General features: G+C 39.0%; 1 protein-coding gene and 1 long non-coding RNA gene across 5 annotated transcripts in view; one reads left to right on the forward strand and one right to left on the reverse strand.

Moving 5' to 3' along the window:
• Nucleotides 1-19,964, forward strand: LOC135324949 (dihydrofolate reductase). 2 transcript variants are annotated; one of them, XM_064502132.1, is made up of 7 exons: nt 1-252; nt 696-745; nt 3,639-3,744; nt 4,579-4,705; nt 16,260-16,375; nt 18,047-18,162; nt 18,490-19,964. In XM_064502132.1, the coding sequence occupies exons 1-6, from the start codon at nt 167-169 to the stop codon at nt 18,132-18,134; spliced, it is 573 nt and encodes a 190-aa protein (XP_064358202.1). In that variant the 5' UTR covers nt 1-166; the 3' UTR covers nt 18,135-18,162; nt 18,490-19,964. The 2 variants fall into 2 exon arrangements, with proteins under 2 accessions (XP_064358202.1, XP_064358201.1); XM_064502131.1 differs by having other exon boundaries at nt 2-252; nt 18,505-19,964.
• LOC135324951 (uncharacterized) overlaps nt 6,112-21,057 on the reverse strand; it is a 23,559-nt gene continuing 8,613 nt past the window's right edge. Inside the window, exons 4-6 of one of the 3 annotated variants that reach the window (XR_010386173.1) lie at nt 15,628-15,933; nt 14,279-14,364; nt 6,112-7,717 (exon numbers count right to left, since the gene is read on the reverse strand). This is a non-coding gene — a long non-coding RNA (uncharacterized LOC135324951). Of the gene's footprint in view, nt 7,718-13,923; nt 14,365-15,627; nt 15,934-19,577; nt 19,710-21,057 lie in introns of those variants that run through there. The other 2 variants (XR_010386172.1, XR_010386171.1) reach the window with 2 other exon arrangements.

Below are 21,057 nucleotides of genomic sequence, written 5' to 3' on the forward strand. Positions count from 1 at the left end.
CGGGGCGGGGCGGGGCGGAGCGGGGAAGGCGTCCTCGCACCCCCAGCGGCTCGGTAGCGGCAGGCGCGGCGTACCGGCACCTGACCCATGATCCCCCGCCCCCGCGGGCCGCCCCGCCCCAGGCCCGCCCGCGCCGCTAACTCCGAAGTGTGGGGCAGCAGCCGCCATGGTGCGCTCACTCAACTCCATCGTGGCCGTGTGCCAGAACATGGGCATCGGGAAGGACGGGAGCCTCCCCTGGCCCCCGCTGAGGTACTGCGGGCCTGCCGGAGGCGCGGCCGGCGCGGGGCGCCGCGGAATCAGGAGAACTACAACTCCCAGCGTGCAACGCTGCGTGTTGCCCGCCGGCGGGCGGCGTAGGGACCGCGCGTTGCGCGCAGGGACTTGTAGTCTTGGGCGGGGGGCGGACAGGGCGGGAAAGCTCCCGCCGCGACCGTTGGCGGGGTCCGAACCGGGAGCGGCGGCCGGGGTGCAGGGGCTGCCGGCGGGCTCAGGCCCGGGGAATTTTCCCCTGCAGATTCGGGGCCGAAAGGTCACGTTTCAGACATGGCACCGAGCCGGGCCGCGCTGGCCCCAGCGAGCTTCCCTTCCCGGGGCGCCGGCAGCGCTTACGTTATGGTTTTTTACAACTAGAGAAATAAAAATTATTCATAAATGATGTTGTAATGTGGTTTTCTTTCGTGTTTTGTTTTTAGGAATGAGTTTAAGTATTTCCAGAGAATGACTAGCACATCCCACGTGGAAGGTAATGTTGTATTTGTTGCCTTAATATGCCCCTATTAAAATTAGTTCATATTGTATCGGTCACAGAAAAGATCTGTAACTTTCTTTTTCCAAAACTTCAAAGTCCTGCTTCCCCAGGCCGACTGCCCGTCTCCCCCTCCCAAGCCTCATCAACCTCAAAACGTTGCCTAGCCCTTTCTGTTTGCTCATTAGTAGGAGAAGACTTGGAATTATATAATGTATTGCTATTTCTTGTTTTAATATTTCATGTTTTAAACAAAAGCATTTGTATTTTTATATAAATCAGACAAAGGATTTTTTTTTTTTACTGAAGGTCCAAAAAGTATTTAACCCCTTTATAAATACATAATCTGCCAGTCTAAGTTAGAGGAAGAAGTTGGAGATGAATCAGATGTTTCTTTGCTGCAATTACTTTGCAAACAAACAGAATTTCAAAGTTCTGTCTCCCGAGGGACAAGAAAACAGCATCTCTACCTGCAACTCCAACTGAACAAGTTACAAAGTTGTTATTTTTTTGTGTGTTGGTTTATTAACAGTTTTTTTCAGTCTGTGCTAGCTTATCTAACTGCTTTGTGTACTTCATGCTTGGCCGTTCATTCCCCCCTCTGGCTCTTGTGACAAGTTTGGTGTGTTTGTCTGGGTGCTGAGCCATCCAAGTGTGCTGTATTGGCCAACAAAAAAAACCCTAGCCATGCTGATTGTATGCACCACTAACTTGCAGGCTTAATGAGACCTTTGCAACAAAGTAATGTCATAGTTTCTATTGATTTGGTGAAATAAAACCTATTACTGCAGCATCAAAAAAAATCATGGGAATCAGCATAAGCAAGCAGGAATGCAAGAGATGGGATGGGTCAGCTAATTTGATCTGACTGGGTGCTTTCCACTGCAGAACAGACACATCTTGCTGCCTTGCCCTATTCCTCTTTTGCCCTGGCTTTCCTGTTTGTTTGACTCTTCACTAAGCTGTTTTAATTCTGTAACCCAGCAGACTACTGTCTGGGCCTCCCTTGGGACTGCCAGCACAAGTACGTGGTGGGAGCAGGCAGCCAGGGAAGGGGGCACTGGGAGAGGAGGAGTAGGACCTCCCTGACTGACATATTGCATCTGGTGCAGTCATAGCCATCATGGCCAGGATGGTTTATCCTCAGCTTTCTGCTGCTTCTCTGTTTTCCAGTGTGGTTACTCTTTTCTTCTTCTTTTATTTATTTTTTTTCAAATCCCCTGCTCAAACACCATCTAGCAAAACTCACCTGTTCACTAAGATTTCTGAGCAGCCTAACGTGCATTGTTGTTTTGATCAAGGGACATTCCTATGTTCTGCTTTGGAGGTCTGTTCTATATTCCTATTCTATATGTTTAATCTCATTTTAACAATAGCCTTAAGTGAAGGATGTTAATTGTGTTTTGGAGACTTAACTCAGCCCACTGAAACCTAGTGTACAAAAAAAGCAGAACACAAATGTATATGTCTACAAATTCCATTTTATGACACAAATAACCCATAACCAACAACAGATGTTTTAAATATAAATAATAAAAAGTTTACTCTATCCTGCATGCAAATCTTTTGATAAGCTATGATGTTAGATGCCAAACAGTGAAGCTGCTTCATAACCAGAGCTCTTGATGGATTATGCTTCCATGAAACTTAACAGCAGGGCTGCCACATTTGGCTCAAAAAAGTCCCAGTCACAGATTTTTGAAAGTGGGAAGAATACAGTGGAGAAGCATCACTTGATCCTGCTTTTGATCTGCTTGCATAACTGCTGTGGCCACTGCTGAAAAAATAGATATTCGTCTAAATGGACCTTTGTTCTGATCCAGTATGCATCCCAGTATGGATCTTCAGTAAGAGAAAGCATACTTTCCTAAACAGTTTGTGCCTCGTCTTTGACAGTGATGCCACTGGTCTGTGCTAATGTATCTGAACTGACAGTGCGGTAAATCTCTTGGAAAGAGAAGCTTAGGAATAGAGCACACTATCTACAGGAAAAGGCGTTTAGGCAGTTCTCATACACATTTGAAACATCAGTTCTCTGGTGTGATATAATAGATTCAGCATCTCTCAAACCAAACCAGAAAAGACCTCTCAGACCAAAGCAGGAAGAGTTAGCTGTGAACAAATCTCATTCTTTCCAAAATCCCTTCTACTGCATTAAGAAACTTTCTGTGTTACCTTGTATGAGTCTCTCACTCTCCATGTTCGTTTCTCTGGCTACTCTATCTGCTCATAAAGGGAAATGCTGATAACCTTCTTGATAGGATATATATGAGAAATAATGAGCTTATGAATGTTGATCACAAATAATATTTATGGGTGAATTCTAGAATATGTTTGAACATCTGTTACACCTCTGTTTTTGGATTAAATTCAGCTGATTTTTCTTCTAAAAGTTGTCCTTACAGCTGTGGCAATTATTCCTGATCACGTAACTAGAATGATAAAACATACAAACACAAAATAGACTATTCCATGCTGCTTTGGGATTTATGCAGAGAACAAGAATATTTATTCACATTGTGAGAACGACTTTGAGGATGTGAGTTGGTCTCACACACTGGCATGAATTTGTCCCCATAGACATAGCTGAGCCAAGGGCAGTATACTACATGTAACATAACTTGTTGATGCTCTTTCAATTGAAAGTTTACAGCTGTGCATAAGACTACTTTGGTTTGGTGTTAGCTGCCTACGAAGGCTTTAGGCACAAACATGTTCTTCTATGCATGTGAATAACTTCAGAATCAGAGCCTAAACTTGTTCTTTTGCTAACTACTGAAATTGAGCTCAGAAGGAGGAGGTAAAGTCCAGTAGATGTCACTAAACTACCAAAGCAAGTTTAATACAGAGAAGAAATTCTCTTTAAATAAATGTTTTCTCTCTTACTCAGGTAAACAGAATGCACTGATAATGGGTAAAAATACCTGGTTTTCCATTCCTGAGAAGAATCGTCCTTTAAAAGACAGAATTAATATAGTGCTCAGCAGAGAGCTCAAGTATGTATCTGAAGAGTTATGAGTCTGTAAAACAAATAACAAATCTAAACCAAAAAACAGCATGACTTTATAAAGTAATTCTAAATGTAGTATTTTTATATCTGTTTAGAAAATCTCTCCTGTTGTTTCTGCATGATATTGTTACTTTATTCTTCTATGCATAAAATAAATACTAGTCCTGGATCTACATAGAAACCATCATGTCATTAGTCCTTATGACTCATGTATTTAATTCTATTGCTCTAGTTTCTGGTTACTGACTTCATTATTCACTTTTCTTGAGGCTTACTTTTATTAGCATTTAAGGGAAAAGAACATGTCCTTTTTCAGAGCTTTCTTCTTGAATGCATCACCCACAATCATCCAAACATTCTTAAATAGAAATGTTTGCTTCTAGTGGTTTATTGCTTTGGAAAGCTTTGGTGGGGTTTTTGGCTGAATATGAGGTGTGGAGCATAAGGGGCTTTTTTTTGACAAGTTTTATTGGGAAAATATTAATGCTTTAGAATTGGGTAGAAGTCCATATTTGGTTAGATATATAGATATTTAAGTTCTTCACTTATGCTTTTTTTTCCCATCTGATACAAAACTTCAGATCTATAACTTATAATGCTTTTTAAGTCACATTTATGATTGAATTCTGATTTATTAAGCATACTGCAGTCAGGTGAGAATTCTAAAATGATTTAGCAATAATAGGCATTTCAAAATAGTAAACTAATGTGAAAGATTTAGTCACTTGTAAATTCAGCAAAATACATTGTATGTCTAGATTTGTATTGATTATCATGATGAATGTCCTTTAAGTTAAGTAATAAAACTTTGTTTTTCTAGGGAAACCCCAAAGGGAGCACATTATCTTTCCAAAAGTCTGGATGATGCTTTAGCTCTTCTGGATTCACCAGAATTAAAAAGTAAAGTAGACATGGTTTGGATTGTCGGAGGCACTTCAGTTTATAAGGTACATTTAGAGTGAATACTCTTAAATTACTCATTTTCTGCAGATGGGAGAAGGATGGCTTGAGTTCCTGTTACTCCTGCTTCAGGAAGTTCAGGAACAAGCTTTTCCCTCATTATGACCCAGGAAACTCCAGTGATACCAATAGGTCAAGTCTTGGAGAATAAGATTCCTATTGGCAAGTTAAAAATATCTATCCAGGTAACCAAATGTAGCTCTTGCTAACCATCAAGTATCTTACAGTCGTGATGCTTTTGAGAGCTTTTCTTAAATATCTAAATTGCTAGCTTACTTTTACATATATTGTTACGTTTAGTTTACTAAGGCAATAGATTGGCTCTGCAGAGGATGTGGACATAAGGAAAAATCGTCCAACATTTGAGCCAAAGTATGACGCTTTATACAGGTATACAAGTAGGAAAAGAGGATTTGGAGAACCAGGCAGGTAATGGTGTCAGCAATGGGAGGAGATAATCACAAGACAAAATGTAGAACTGACTCTGCTTTTTCATATCCAGGAACCAGACGTCCCTGCTGTTCCCACTCCTCAGGTTTTGCTTGTTATCCAGGCTGTCCCAGTGTTTCTAGTTTCCATTCATATGCCAAAAAGACAGCATGTGCCACCTCCTTCTTAGGAGCATCTTTGCACACTCAAAGCCCTGTATAAGCAGTCCTTTTTGCCTTTGGGATTCCCCACAAATGCAACACTCCTCCTTTTCTTAGCTAAGCTATTAGCTATTCAACCATGAAGAGTATTATAAAAACTCTCTTTTCCCAACCCTGTGTTTCCTCAACCTTCTTTCTCTCCTCCCTCAATCCCTTCTTCTTGTCTTCCTCTTGTGTATATATACAAAGTTTAGTCATCTCTCATTGCCTCCATTCACTTCCTTAGGGTCATCCTTTCAGCCTTACGCACTCCAGGTACTGCCATTTAACACTTAGTTAATTTTGTCTTCATGCGTATGTTCTCATATAATTTCCTTTTGTTGTCAAACAATACCACATTAAATATGATGGCAATTGCCCCTAGTTCCTATCATGTCAATCAGGAGAACGTGGAATATGGAAGACCATAAGCATTCTTTCTCCTAATAAAAATATCTTAATTTAAAAAATTATAAAGCATACCCTTTATCAGTGGTAAGGGAAAAGGCTGTCCTGTTGCTGTCCTTTAGCCATTCCAGGTATGCTGAAAATATATTCCACTTCTTGTTTAGCACTTGAACTACAGGGCTGTGATCAAAATACCATCATGCTCCTGGCAGCAAATTAGGCTAGTAATATTTTTTGTACATGGAGTGGTAGAATACGTGTTCTGATATTTCTTGCCTTTGCAGTTTATGCCTTGCAGAGAGGTATGTTTCACGAATCTCTTTTCTGTAACCTAGGGAATATGTCTTTTACAGTAAAAAACCAAAGGTAACTAGGTATTACTAAGGCTGTAAAAAAAAATATGATGCAGATGCAAATAGCCTATAAAACAACAGTTCCTCTACCTTTCTTTTTTTAATTTGTAGTCTTATAATCACTTTTACATGTGGTGAAGTCTTCTCGCCATGTATTTGATGTCCAAATGCATTCACTCTATAATCAAGTATTATCATTAAAAAAACACCCTACACTTCATTCTTAACCACTAAAATGTCTGCTTCCTGGTAGCAAGTGGCAGACTTATTTTTGGAGGCAGATTCTCTTCAGATTAGGCATAACTGCCCAACAGCAGCAAGAGATCAGATCTGGCTTCTGCCTACAATTCTGCAGGATACACGGTGAGAGCAGAAGCAATTACCTCTTATGCCTGTATAGTCATCTAGTGCTACAAAGACTAGTAATTCTTGCTTGTTCTTACAGGAAATTCTGTATCGTAGGTTTCTAATTTCACTATTGTCTCCTGTATCAGCTGGTATTTCATAGAAAACAATGCCATTTTTACGACCATTATTCACCAGTACTTAGAAAGATTATAAATATGCAGTCTTGATCAAGAGAATTTTTGCAATGTATTGCTGTGCTGGTCAGCATAAGGAATCTGACTTAAAATTTGAACGGTTTTCCTTCTTTCAAGCTTCTAATCAAGATGTTTCAAAGGAGTTTGTAATTCACCAGGGAGAAATATGACAGTTTTGTACAGATTCTTGCATTTAAACTAGCATTATGATCTTAATTAAAAGGGTTTGATGGAAGCTGTACACCTTTATCAAAACTGCAGATAATATTTTTAGTGTCTGTATTAAAGATGCACAAAGGATTACTGGAATATTACCATTAAGCCATGTAGTAATGTGTGGGAAGTAAAATATCAATTGGTAACTGAAGTGAATCATTTTATTCAGTAATAGTAGGTATTTGATTTTAAAGCCATATTTTGATCTTACTACTTTGTATGGCTTAAAGGTTCAGTACAGACTGTTTATTTGGTGTAAGCCTGTTATGGAGAAAGTGGCTCTAACTACTTTAGCAAGTAGGTGCAACAGGAGTGGTTTGAAACAGGTAGTGCTGAGTACGTGACATTTTCACTGTTAGCACTTTGAGGGTTTGAACCCAAAGTTCAAATCCTTTGAACCAGGGAGAGCTTTATGAGGACAAACTTTGATGAGGAAAGCAGGTCACTGGAAAGCATCATACTTTACTTTCATCTGTCTCCTGGAGGTGATGGTCCCTACCCCAACCACCATCATGCCTTTTCTATTCCTGATCCTGTACCTGGCTTGCTTCTGTTCCTTCTCATTCAGAAGTAATACTGTGGTGCTTGCTGAGTAAATCCTCTTCTGCATTTGAGTGTGGCCACACAAGAGTGCAATGGAGAAGGAACAGCAAGCTTATGCATATGCTCATGGCACATACTTTGGGAGGACTCCCTTGACTGGCTGTTACAGACTGCTGCAGACTTCTCAAGGACTGAGTAGAAAGATGGGGATAATGCCATTTTTGGAGTCTTCACCACTGCAGATGCTCTGTTGATAAGAGGCACAGGAGATGAGCTCAGGCTGGTAGGATCTCATTGCTCTGGGGATTCTGGAGAATAAGAAGTGAATGTAGTAGATGTGAAGGTGCACAACTGAGGCCATCTGCCACAAGTCTGCACTACAGCTCTGCCAGTGTCAGACATCACTTCAGAATTCATACCTTTATTCTGCCAAGAAGAGAGAAGTAAGCCTGCCAGTTGCTGAACACCTGCAGTGCAGCTGTCTATTGCTTATGGCCCTCTTGCCCACAGCTCCCAGGTTCTCAAGCACAGTTTTCTCCACAGTAGTGGGAAGTACTGGCATAAGCTTATTTCTGCCTCAGGTACCTTGAAAAGCAGAGGAAGGTGAGCTCTGAATAAGGTGGCCATCAAAGTCCACTGGTAGGTTACCTTCATGCCTTGTTCAACAGCATACTGTGGGAGACTGTCTCACTTGGGACCTTGTTGACCAGGGGAAGGCAGAGCAGCTAGACATGGTAGGTATTTTGGTAGGGGACAGGGAGGGCTGAGCAGAGTATTGGTGTTAGAAATGAGAACAGAAAGGATAGAAAACAGTTGCCACAGTCCATTGAATAGAGCCTTGTTCAATAATCTCTTTCTGCCTCAAAGTGTCCTCAAGGGTAAGCTTTTGAGGCTGATTGTTGTCTGAGGTTTTGCTAAAGGCAACCTTCATCTTAAATTTGATTTGATACTGCTCATCTCATGAGATTTGTAATCTCGTGCTACAGCCACAAGGTAGTAATCTTGCCTGCAAGGAAGTTTTTGGACTTCTCACAGCACAGATTTACAAGCAGTGTCCTTGAATCCCAATGTGACACCATGCTGGATCGTCAGCACTCTACTTGATCTACTGAGTTGGAGGAGTTGATATTACTATCGACTGTGTGGATGAGGATGGAGAAATTGAGCAGCCCAGAGAGGGCCAGTAGATCACAGCCAATAGGAAGGTGTTATGCAACATGAGAGGCGCTCCGTGATGTTGCATGAGCACTTGAGGTTTTGAGAGCCTTCTGCTGGCTCTTGAGTGCTTGCTATGTGCTGGAAAACTTGTGGTGGTGTGACTCACTCATTTGTTCTGTCCCTTGAGTCCCTGTCAGCAGTTGGAGCATATCAGACATGCTCCTGGAACAGATTTTCGGTTTGGTTTCATCCCAAAGAAATTCAGTTCATGCACACCAACTTTGCTTCCCACTGCAACCAATGCAAGTGGGGACAATTGGAAGATTCACTTCAAAACCACATTTCTGATCTGAGCTAAGACAGTAATGTAGGTGCACTGTGTATGGAGGTACTGTCTCTTAACTGAGAGGTTCAGATCTTGGCTTTGATTCTGAAAAACAGTGCTACCTGGAGATCCTAAGGGAGTTTGAATATAAATTACGTCAGCCTTTTTTACTGGATTTAAAATGTGTGTTTTAAATTGATTAAAAACAACATTCAGATTTTACTAGGAATCTGAACCGAAAGTCTAGTCACATCCTCAAATATTGAACAGAGGCTTTATGATGGAACTTTTTAAAAAGCAGGCATCGGTTTACTTATGTGGATGGAACAGTCTTACAGTAATGTTGTTTGTGGCATGTTTAATATAAATCTTGCTTTGTAAAAATAAGCAAGCACACATCCCTAGCAGTGAACTTAACCAGTAGACAAAAAAATAGCAACAAAACTTAGAAAAAACAAAAATGAACAATATATGACTCGGGTCCTCATAACCAAGGCCTCTTTAGTAACACTAAAACAGGCTATAGGTGAAACAAGTTTTCACCTTTATAAAGCAGTTTTCTTTAAAACATCTCAAACATTTAAAAATGTCACTTCTCTTTTATATATTCCTACTCAGATTGTTGCTTTCTCAATGCCGCAGAAGCAAACAATGACATTCAAGGTCACGTTGCTGAAGTACAGAATTGCATTCATGTATTAAATTTGGAGAACAAACTTGTAATTTTGTAACAGGACAAGAAGTTCTTTTTCTTTCATAAGAAGTTTTGTTATTTTTGCTGTTTAGTTAATATCTACGCTGGGAATAACAGAAAATAGATGCTTTTGATAAATAGCATTTGGGGAAATTCTTCAAAGAGGCTTGAGCTGGAAAATTAAATTTCCAGTGATAGCCAAGAGAAAATTTTATCTAATCTTCATGCTCAGGTGTCTTCCTATGTATTAATATTTGACAGTTTGAATACCTTATTTTGTGTTTGGTAATCTCCTACTCCCTTTCATTCTTCAAAGTTACTGAGTTACAAAGCTGCTATTCATATTCACTGCAGCAAGTCTCTTGCAGATAATTACCCTATTAACTAGAATTTTTTGACTAAGCATATAAGCTTCACTGGGTTATGAACAACCTGAGTGGGTTGCGAATGCTGCATTTGCTAAGCTTCAAATCTTTGCTATACCATGTGTGACTTCTTTAAGAGAGAAGTACTAATAACTTGCATCACTAGTTTTGGGTTTTTTTCCAAGCCTGCCAAAACTTTACCAGCTAATACTTGATACACTTTTTAAAGATTACATTTTACTTAGAATGTATGAATTTCCTATAGGCTATAAAAGAAGTAGTAATTTCTCTCCCTTCCCTGCATGTAAGACAAAATGGTTTTAAACTGTTTACCTATTAGAATAGAGACTGACATGTATATGTTGCCTTCTGTTTTTATAGAGTTACAGTCAGAAATGCGACCAGGGACCGAGATCCAACTATGAGAGAGCTGGGCAGAGAGCTCATTTTTCCGTGCTCACCCGCTGTATTCTTGTGGGTTGGCAGCACTGCTGTTCTCTTGGAACATATCTGACAAAGAACATATTGCAAAGAGCAAGTTCCTCTAAGCTGGGCAAAGCCATTGACCTAGCAGGTGTCATGCTGCAGGCCAGAAGCATTACTCTGCTCTGTGAGGAGTCAGTGCAAAAAGCATAGCACTGCATTGGTTTCTCTGTTAGTTCCGTTTCAGAGTAAACTGATCAGCATGGTTTAAACCTATTAAAATTTTTGGAAAACCAGTAACGTTACTTTGTGTGAAGTGAAGACTCAAAACTAATCACAAATAGCGGACAGTGTCTTCAAAACCACAGCTTTGTGTGGAAACTAAATTCTGTGTCCTTTGCTATGCAAGGTATCACACTGGATGATTAGGATAGTTCTCCTGGCCTATGGAAAGAATGTCTTAGTGTGCAGCTGTCTGCGACAATGCATGGAAATTTGAGGGAGAAAGTGATTGTTTTGGTGGCACAGCTGGTATGTTGTTTCCTTGTCCCACCAAACTCATGTTAGTCTTACTCTATTAGGCAAGTGTTGATGGTTCCAAGCACTTGTGCATCCAAGGAAGATTGCTGTCTTCCCAGCATATAAACAAATGGAATGCTTATATTTTATTATTGCCGTGCCACTGAATCCTTCTTTATGGAAGAATTTTCCCACATGGCTTTGTGTAGTTGTCTGAACAGGAATATGGCAATGGGAAGAAAATTTGGCCTCTATTCCTATGGCCCTTTAGAACCAGAGGAATCCTTCCTGAGAAAGGATTAGGGCCATTTTAATGCAATTCTCTAACATCTCTTTTATGTAAAAGTGACAGGGTCACAGCATTGCTGTTAACAGCACCGCAACCCCTTGCCCTTCCCCCCCCAACATTCATGTATTGTAAAAATATATTCATAACTAATGTAGTTAATGCTTCAGGTGGCCAATGCTTGTTGTTCTTACCTAGTCATAAATAAGATTAGATGAAGCAGAACTACAATACTAGCTGGACTACTAACTACTGGACTAGTGGGTTTAACTAATAATTTCTTTTAGGAGTTGAAGAACTCTTTGATATACAGGTCTGTTTAACTAAGATTCTTGGAGATAGGTTTTAAATTAGTATCTTCATGTTTTCACACATTTGAGAAGGACACAGCTAGCCTTTCCAGTACTCTCTTCAAAATAAAGTCAGAGGATTTTTTAACATGGGAAAGGAAGGTATAATACTCCTATTACTCTTAGCCAAGCTGCCTGTCCTTATTCTTATGAACAAACATATTGGTTTGACATTCCTTTGGGAAAAAATAATTACTAAAAAAGGTTAATGTACAAATCAGAGTTGTAGTCACAAATCATGCAGCTACGGAAGGCTTTTGCTTTTTAAGTTCTTGCGGAGGTAATGATAAAGGAAAAGGTTTAAAAGGCCCTCCTTTTAGAGTAACACATGGAAAAGTTTAGTGAGTAAAGTGTAACTGTTTCTGCATGGGCAGGGTTTTCAGTAAAGCTGATGGAAGATTTTGGTTATGAAAGGTGCAGTTAATTTGCAATTGATGTGGCAGGATGCTGCTGCACCTGCCTTTGTCTCTGGCAGACAACTGGTGATGGGAATTATCACAGTATTCCCTCCCTCCTGAAGTTTACCCTTAGCAGCTTGAGAAGAAAGGATTTTTCGAAGGTGCTAATTTTCATGGTTATCATTGCGACTGACCTAAAATTTTGTGAGATTTTTAACTCTGAGATTTATATATATATATATATATATATAAAATAATTACTTTAATACTCTTGTGGCTTCAAAATACAGTTTGCATATGCGATCCAAATACATTTTAAGGCTTGAAAACAGAATGCAAATGAAAAGAATATTTCTCTTGAAATCTTCTTTTATAGTGTTCTCGTATTTTGTTTGGATTGGCAATGCTCTTGTCTAGTAGTAGAAAGACACTTGAAAAATAAGTGCCTCAGATGGTTGCTTTGTCTATTGTATTTATTTTATGTAATCAGTAGAAGATAGGAAGGCAGAAGCACTGTGTGTTCCTTTTAAAACCTGAGAATCTTTAAATGACTAGAGATAACTTGTCCCTTCTGCAGCAATCAGTTGCTATGTCCACTAGATTACAGTGATTTGGTGATAAATCTGTAAAAGATTAATTTTCTATATAGTACTTCTGCAACTGCTTGTAATGTGCAATCACTGTTTGCTGCAGAGCTTTAGGGTATGTTTTAACCTGCATTCTACAAAGAGAAACTACCCCAAGGTGATGGTCCTATAAGTGCAGATGTAATCTAATCCTACCTGGCTGTCAGTCCAATACAGTTGGAGATTATGAAGCAGGTAACTGCTAGGTCACCTCCTTTTTGCTTCATGATTTAAAGACAGGCCTACTGAGGGGCACTTGGAAGACAGCAAAAAGATGAGGATATGCTGAAGATCCCTGTGTAGTAAAGGACTCTGATTCATACAGAGAGTGCCTTACCTAGGATAACAGGAGGGCTCCTGATGCCCCAGCTCTCTTGTCCTTCCTCTCTTGTGGAATGTCATCTGTGTTTGAGGAATGGTTGTGCTCTTTCTGAAGGAACAGCTCAACAGACACAGTTTTGATATACTGTGCTCTAACGTGAACTAAAATCAAATTTGCTTTTCCCTAGTATATCAGGCTGTAGTATCTTACAGGGTTCAGTAGCTGCTATACGAGCAGGTAAGCCTGTGGGCAGAGCAAACAGATATGCCTATCCCAGGGAAACCAATACATGTACAAATAGAATCCTAGGAGAATTAAGTGGCTAACAGAAGAAAAACAAAAATAAAACAGGTAGTACTAGACTCATTTCCTACTTACTGGAAATGCTTTGTCTGTTAAGTATCATACTAGCTTACCACAGTACTGCATCATCATTAGAACTGTGTATTAGTTACTGCATATTCTATTTAAATGTCTGAGGTCTCCCTACATATTCTATACCATGGTATGTTCTGTGTGTCATGTTAAAACTAAGTAGTATTTGCCTTACTCTGTTCATTAGAATAAAGTTCACAGCAATAGTTTGCAGAGGAGGTGTCAGAGTCCAATGCTCTCTGACCAGGTTCTTTTAGATAACCCCCACACATGGAAGGTTTAACGTTTAGTACAAAGTTTACCTAATTGAAGTTATTGTCAGGGATCAAGGGCCACTGCTCCCCAAGGGACAGGAAGCCAAGAGCAATAATCTGTCTGGTAAGGCAGGGGCTGTACCAGCCAGGGCTCATGGTTCATGGTGATGAGACAGGCTCGAGGTGAAGCCAGGAAGTCAGTCTGCATGGCAGGAACATGTCTGGTGAGGGTAACCAGGATCAGGTACAGCCTGGGCAGAGCTGAGGCTGAGCAGTTGGCTGCAGCTCAGGGCCAGGGCGGCCCATGGCTGGGCAGGAACAGGGCTGTGGCAGGGCTGGAGACTGACACTGCTGTGGCATTGTGGGGCAGGGACTGACAGCCTGGGGCTGGGCTGAAATGGGGTCCTGGGCCTGGACAGGGTAAGGGAGGCCCCAGGGAAGGGTAGTCATTGCTATTAAGGCCCATTAGTGCCCTCAGGGCCCTTACAATTACATGGGACTTTGATTTAGCAGACTGAGTGAGCAATGTAGTTAAAACATAATACAGGTACAAATTATACTTAGCAGAGTATAGCTGTTGTAATATGCAGTTGAATCACAATACAAATGTGATTCTCCTTATGGATCTCTATAATATGCTAACCGTCACAACACTGGGCATTCCTAGTTGATGGGAAGGAATACGTGGGTTGACGCCAGCTTGAACTCATTGCTCTCTTCCAGGCTCTTCTTGTTCATTGTTTGGTTTCTATAGTCTATTAGACTTATACAAACCTAATGACTTCCTGCAGCTTGTCTGACTGCACATGGACATATGCTGCACCATGGTAAATTTCAGACGTATGATGGTTCAAGTAGGTCTGTAGCAGAAACAGAGGAAATATAATTCAGTTGGAGAAACTTCTCTTGCTGTCCAATATAACACAAAGCATTTAAACATTAAACATTCAGCATTTAAACTTCAGTTCCCCATTTGATTTACTGCCCCCAAAACTTTCATAAGCTTATTAATAGTCTTCTAAGTCACCTAACTGGTCACCTGAGGTTGTTCTCTGAGGTTTAAACCCTGGTTGTTGTCTTTGGACTTATGGTATCTGTTTTGGAGAAAGGTGTAGAGATAAAAGTTACATGGCTAAGGATGCTTAACAAGTCTGAAACACATCATACAGCATTATGAATCAAGACTTACTTACACTACAGGCCACGACTGTGCCTGAGTTTTTTTCCAGTAAAACAGTAGGATATCTCTTGGAGAGGAAACTAGCAATAGTATTGACCTATCTTGATAGTACAGAGTTCTTGCTGAAGCACTGGAAAAATTTCCAGTAAGCAAGATAGGAGCTTGATTGACTTCTCTACTACAAAACAAAAGTATCTCTATTTACAGAACACAGCATGTTTTTATTAGTGAAGCAAGTTATTCTTTGCATTATTCTGCAGATGAATGTTTCTCCTCTTACCTCACCCCCTTATTTAAAAAAAAAAACAACTTGGTATTTATAATACAAACTAGATGAACACAGTTCAATGCTGATGGATGTCAGTGTGCTATGACTTACCTTTTTCATTTTAAGGCATTCACTAGTAATAGAGCTGCCTTTCTAGAAACCAACTTCCCAGGAGTTCTACCTATTAATTTTACTGGATTAAATTTGCATTTACTAGGCTACTGTAGTTGTTAAAATAGTACCTAATAGCATACTGCATGGTGAATCACCTTTAACAAAGAACATTGTTCATTACCAAGATTAGGGAAAGAAAGGCTGTAAGCACTTCAACTACTTAGTATCCAGGCACCAGTATAGCTTTTAACAGGTTATTTTAATGTCAAGAAGGGCTGGAAGATGCAACTTTTCAGTCTGACTTGGAGACAAAACTTCCTTTTTTACCTCCTGATTTTGTGTGAATTTGTTAGGGAGGAACTACCCTAACAAGTATCTTCAAAACCTTTTTCATACAAGGAATCTGGAAAATATTTGTTGTTGTTATATGATGTATAATTAATATTATCTCTTTGACATATTCTAGAAATCAAACTCTTGCACTAAACTGACAGATAACTTAATCGCTGGAGTTGCAAACTCCTACAGACTAGAAATATGGTATAACTGTTTAACGCTTACATTAATTAAATGTGGAACAAATTACTTGAGGGTGGGGGGCTCTTCTGCCACTTGATGCTTACTGTCTTTCAGACAGATATGATATAGAAGTTCCTTGTTGAAACCAGGCCATAATGTTCCTTTCTTCTCACAGAACTAATAGATTTTTCTTAACTTCTGTCAGATGCCTCAAGATCTGAGAGCAGGTCTTGCTGCAATTTAAGACATGGAACTGGAACAAGGTGAAATTGTCCTTTCAGGAAGTCTTCTTGGGCAAAGTCCAGAAGAGGAGACTGAGAGTCTAACTTTCACTGCCTTGCTTAAACCCTGCAATATAAATAAAAGAATAACTAAGCTTCAGTTTTAGATAACATAAATGAGTATGGTGTGTAAACTATAAGTAGAAAATATCCTAAGATTCTTATCTCTCGGTTCTTTTTGAATGCTGCAGTGGTGATGTCTGGTGCAGTTAGAACAAGAATTTGGAGAAGTGGTAAAGGAAACTAGCATTTCAAACAAATCTCGTACTTAACATTAATGTTGTCTTACAATATAATATTAAATATATCAGTAACAAGAATAATACTTCATGCATAGTTGAGCTCTTTTACAGTGAACAACTCTATTTTTAATCTTTTCTTTTGTTTTTAAAGGCAGCAATGGAGAAGCCAATTAATCATCGACTGTTTGTGACAAGAATTTTGCAGGAATTTGAAAGCGACACATTTTTTCCAGAAATTGACTTCAATGACTACAAACTTCTCTCAGAGTAAATATCAAGATGCATAAAAGTCTTGTGTTCAGATGGCAGAATTCATAATTTACTTTGAATGTGTAAGGATACTATTAAGGCCACATTCTGTCTTGAGTTAGAGGTACTCTTCACTATATTTTTTCCCCAGTCACATTTTATATAGAATCTGGAATTTGCCCACTTAGAGCACCCAGAATGGACAGGTTTTTTGAAACTTGTGTTCTTCAACCTTCCCGTGACCTTGACAGAGGAGAATTACATTTGTCTGTCAGTTCGCTAGCAAAGCAACTTTGTTACGGTTTCTCACCTTAAAATTATTTAAATATTTACTAAGCTTCATAATTGTCAGTATATTATTAGTCAGTAGGTTATTTTAGTCTCTGTGAATGTCTTTGCTGAATTGACAAAGATAAATTAAATGGGTTTGAACAGGAAGGGTTGAGCCTGTAGAGTTTTTTAAGATTACTCCTTTCTCTTAAGCAAATTACTTCCTAGAAAATTTTGTAAGAACCAGTATTAAACTGTAAGTTTCTGCCATTCATTCTGGTTTCTTTTTATATTGTCCTTATCATATTCCAGTCATTCATTTGTGTTCTCTCTAAAGAGATTACATCCAAGGGGTAGCGGGGGAGTAGCAAATATTCAAAAGAATTTCTGCCTCAAGAATCAGCACAAGAAAATAAACTCTTCCTCTTCTTGCTGCTCCCATTTTTCCTCCCAGCTAGCTACAGATCAGCAGTAGAAGAAATACAAAGTAAGGCAAGTCAGGCTCTCTGCCTGCAACCCCATGACACAGAAAAGGATTAGCACTGAAGTGGAGCAGAGTAGGTAGGGGCAGGAAAGGAAGGATGCTGGAGAGACAAACAAAATGAGTGGGAAGGATGAGTCACCTCCTTCAAGTCTAACATATTCTGAACTGCTCTGTGCCTTATATCATAAGTCTACTTCAAGACACTGATCTCTGATCCGAAGCTGCCCCCTCTCTCTCTTGGTTGTTTCTCAGGAATACTTTCCTTAGTTTTGGCCAATGAACTGAAATCGGAATTTGGTCTTAAAACATTAATTTATTAAAAAAAAAAGCAGACATTTTTTCACCCAGACACCTAAACAGAAACGTAAGAGAGGTCTGTCTTTGCAAATAAATTTTTTCCTCCCTCAAAGTCAGTGTTACTTATACATAATTTTTATTCTGTTGCAGGGGGCTGAAGAGATTTTTAAAGAGTCTATTAAAAAAATTGTTTTAGTAATGCTGGAATAGAGGGAAACACTTTGCAAGGTAGCAATCACCTGCCTTAAGAAGCTGTCATAGAACTTGTAAGAGGCCTTTACCAATAGCATTTCCTTTAAAGCATCTGAGTAAAGCAAAAATGTTTGTGTCTACTTCTGCCTCTATAGACATTTTAAATAATATGGTAGAGGCTTTAATCAAGTTGTTAGATTTTTTTTTTCTTTTTACATTGATATATACTTTTTTGATTTCAAATGGTGTGTATACAGGTTGCTGATAGTAGTTAACATGATTCTTAAAAACAGACATGTAATCAGTATTTCTGTGGTAAGGATGGTATTTTCATCTCCTATTTCAAACAACTCTCTTTTCTGATTGATTGGATAAATTACTGGTGACCCATAATGATATTTTTATCTACTCATTGGCTTTTGCTTTTTCCCTTACTCTCTTTCCAGATACCCTGGTGTCCCTGCTGATATCCAAGAAGAAAATGGCATCCAGTACAAATTTGAAGTGTATGAAAAAGTTGTCTTGGCACAATAAATGAGGCTTTCTGTACTTCTACATAAGGGTAGGCATTTTAAATCATAAAGTCTTATTGGATGTAAATAGATATATATTACATTGTTGCCAGAAAATCCTGCTTGATAATATAATACTTCAGCAGTGAATGATTCCAAAAAACACACCCACCACTTTGAATATACATGCTACAGCAGAAATATGAGTGCAGTCAGCAGCATGAAAGAGGTAGCTCTAAGAAATGCCCCAACTAAGGTTGCATGAGACCTTGTATTGACCTTTACAAACCAAAGCAACATCTGTAACAAGTACTTAAGCAATGAAAGCAGGCAGTCTGCAGTAAGAACTTTTCTAACTAAATAGACATTCCGAACAGTTTTTTTTTTTCTAGTTTGGAGTATCTACTAATTCAAGAAGTCCAACACTGAGAAGGAATCAAAGATCCTGAGCCTGATTGGGATGGTATATACATTTACAACAACCTTTACAATGTGTGGAAGAAAGGGAAATTTTTCTTATCAAAGGGATAAGAAGGTGTGAGGCTGCTCAAGTCATGTTGAAATGGAGTCCAGAAGTGTCAGGCAGCAATCCAGGGATACACTGATCCTTCATGTAAGTCCTCTGTCATCATCTTAACCATCCTGGGTACACAGCCAACTTCATTCCTTTTGACTGAAAATACTGTATTACAGCTTAATCTGATAAAGAGGTTTAACTTTTCCATTGACCTGACACTTGTGTAAAGGCTTGCAGATCCTTGTTGCTCCTATACAAAATTGCTAGGTCAGTTTGTCTGTGGCCATTTTGTGGTGTAAGAACATAAACATTACTTTCTTAACAGAATCTGTGTCCTTGTCCCTTCTGAGTTTTATCCAAAAAAAATATAATGTATAGTGTTAGCTTACTTCATCAGTGTGATTTCAAATATTGTACATGGCATAGATTATAAACAGATGATGGGTTTCTGTTTTGTCTTTGGTTACACATAGCTAATACAATAACATTTTGCATTATTATTCCCTAACAGTAGCAAGCAATATACTGGTACTGTAATAAGGCTGGGATTCTAAAGGCATACAATACCAAGTGTTACCAAAATTGTCGGGTGCCAATACTATCACAATATCACATTATCAGTAATGCTAGTCTATTGCTATGTTCTGACTACACCCATCCTACTCCATGGAGAGGTTGGCAGAGGGTAGAGGAATCCATATGCCAAGAGATACGGACAGAAGCTGGGATGTACTTTGCCCAGCTATGCTTCCTTGTGCTATAGCTACCACCTTGAGGGTGAGAATGTACCAGAAAGGATCCCTGCCTCCCAGTCACTGCAGGTCAACCTGAGAAAGGAGAGTTAAGAAACTTAACCCTCAAAAAATCTGTTTACTCTTTCCCCATAGCATTTTTAAAGCATTATCACATGAAGCAGTAGTGTGAGAGATTCAAGTGATAATGCCCAACCTTTAACGTTGCACTAAGGCCCAGTCCTAGTGTCAGTGAGAGCAGCACTGGCCATCAGCAAATCTGGGTACAGCAGGAGCGTAACAGCATCCAGTTTTTAAGAGAAGAGTTGAAACTTGATTTTGCTTGCCTTTAAAAAAACAAAAAGAAACCTCATTGATAAGGGAAAAACACTTAGAATATCAGCTTTGAACAACCATTGAATTTTCCATGACAGTTTGACAACAGTTAACTAATACAAAGAATAATTTTTGCAGTTTCTGTGCTGGGTTGTCTTGATTTTTCTCCATGTTCTTTCACAGTCTTAAATCTAGGTACTTTCCTTTGTTAGTCTTCTTGTTCCATATGTGCTAACTTTACATCAGTCAATAAAGATTTAAACATCAATATTGTATGCTTGTGTGATACAGCAGAAAGCCTACTGAGTTATAATTTGATAAATTTGCCAACACAAAGTAAAAGAGAATGAGGAGAAAGACTGTGTTTTAGGGGGATTTGGAGGGTGAGAGTTTTTTTTTTTTTAAACACCAGTCACAGTCACTCTGATAATTAAGAGAAAATAACTTCCCAAAAGCATGAAACATTTTATATATACCAGTTTACATCAAAAAAAATAGGACAGGATTAAAAGTTTTGCACAGCAAGTCTGTAAGGTGCTGTATTTAATGGCAATTCAGTATTTATTAGAAATGGAAGGAAACACTTATGAAATGCTACTGATGTGAACATAGAGCTGGTCAGAAATATTCTGCCTAAGTGTATTTTGCAGGAGCTAGTGTTCACTGAGGCCAAAATACTTTGTGGAACCACTCTAGTTTCAAAGAACTTTTTCACTTGGATACAAACAATTCTCTTGGAACCACAGATAGTTACTTAGTCTGTAGACTAACTTACTCCTCTCCAAATTTATCTAACTGACTTCATTTGTCAGATTTTACAACAAATGAAGTCAATTTATGATTCGAGGCAAAGTAAAGTTTTGAAATTGCACTGCAGTTCCCTACTTAAAGCACCAACTTTTCAGAACATACTACTGACGCAGTTTCTTTGATATGCCACTCAGCCAAAAACAAGTAATTGGTTTCTCTTTTTTGTTGTCTTTTTTTTTAAACAAAAACACCGCATTTGGACAGAACCTTTTGCATTAGAGGTTTCAATATGCCATATAAATTCTAATTAAGAATTAAGAAAATATATTTGATGGCAGTGAGGTTGGGTCCAAAGGAAGTATGTTCATCTTAAAGACAAACATACCAATCACTACAAGGTTAGATGCTCACTGTTTCAAGAAGATGGATAGGCAGAAGAGGACAAGTCTCTGTATGTTCAGGAAGCATATACAAAGACTTTGCTGACAGATGCATTATTTCCAGAGGATGGGAACTTTGCATGTTTTAGAAATCTGTACCCTTTTAAAGATACCTCAAATTATTCATCCAAAAACTGAGATGAGAAAAATGGATTGCCTCTTTTTGTAAAG

The sequence above is a fragment of the Dromaius novaehollandiae genome, chromosome Z (genome assembly GCF_036370855.1).
Source record: "Dromaius novaehollandiae isolate bDroNov1 chromosome Z, bDroNov1.hap1, whole genome shotgun sequence".
Taxonomy (NCBI): domain Eukaryota; kingdom Metazoa; phylum Chordata; class Aves; order Casuariiformes; family Dromaiidae; genus Dromaius; species Dromaius novaehollandiae.

Coding starts and splice junctions, on each gene's coding strand:
- LOC135324949 (XM_064502132.1), top strand. CDS start 167: ATGGTGCGCTCACTCAACTCCATCGTGGCCGTGTGCCAGAACATGGGC. Junction 4,706..16,259: donor GAGGCACTTCAGTTTATAAG/GTACATTTAGAG, acceptor TTGTTTTTAAAG/GCAGCAATGGAGAAGCCAAT. Junction 16,376..18,046: donor GACTACAAACTTCTCTCAGA/GTAAATATCAAG, acceptor CTCTCTTTCCAG/ATACCCTGGTGTCCCTGCTG.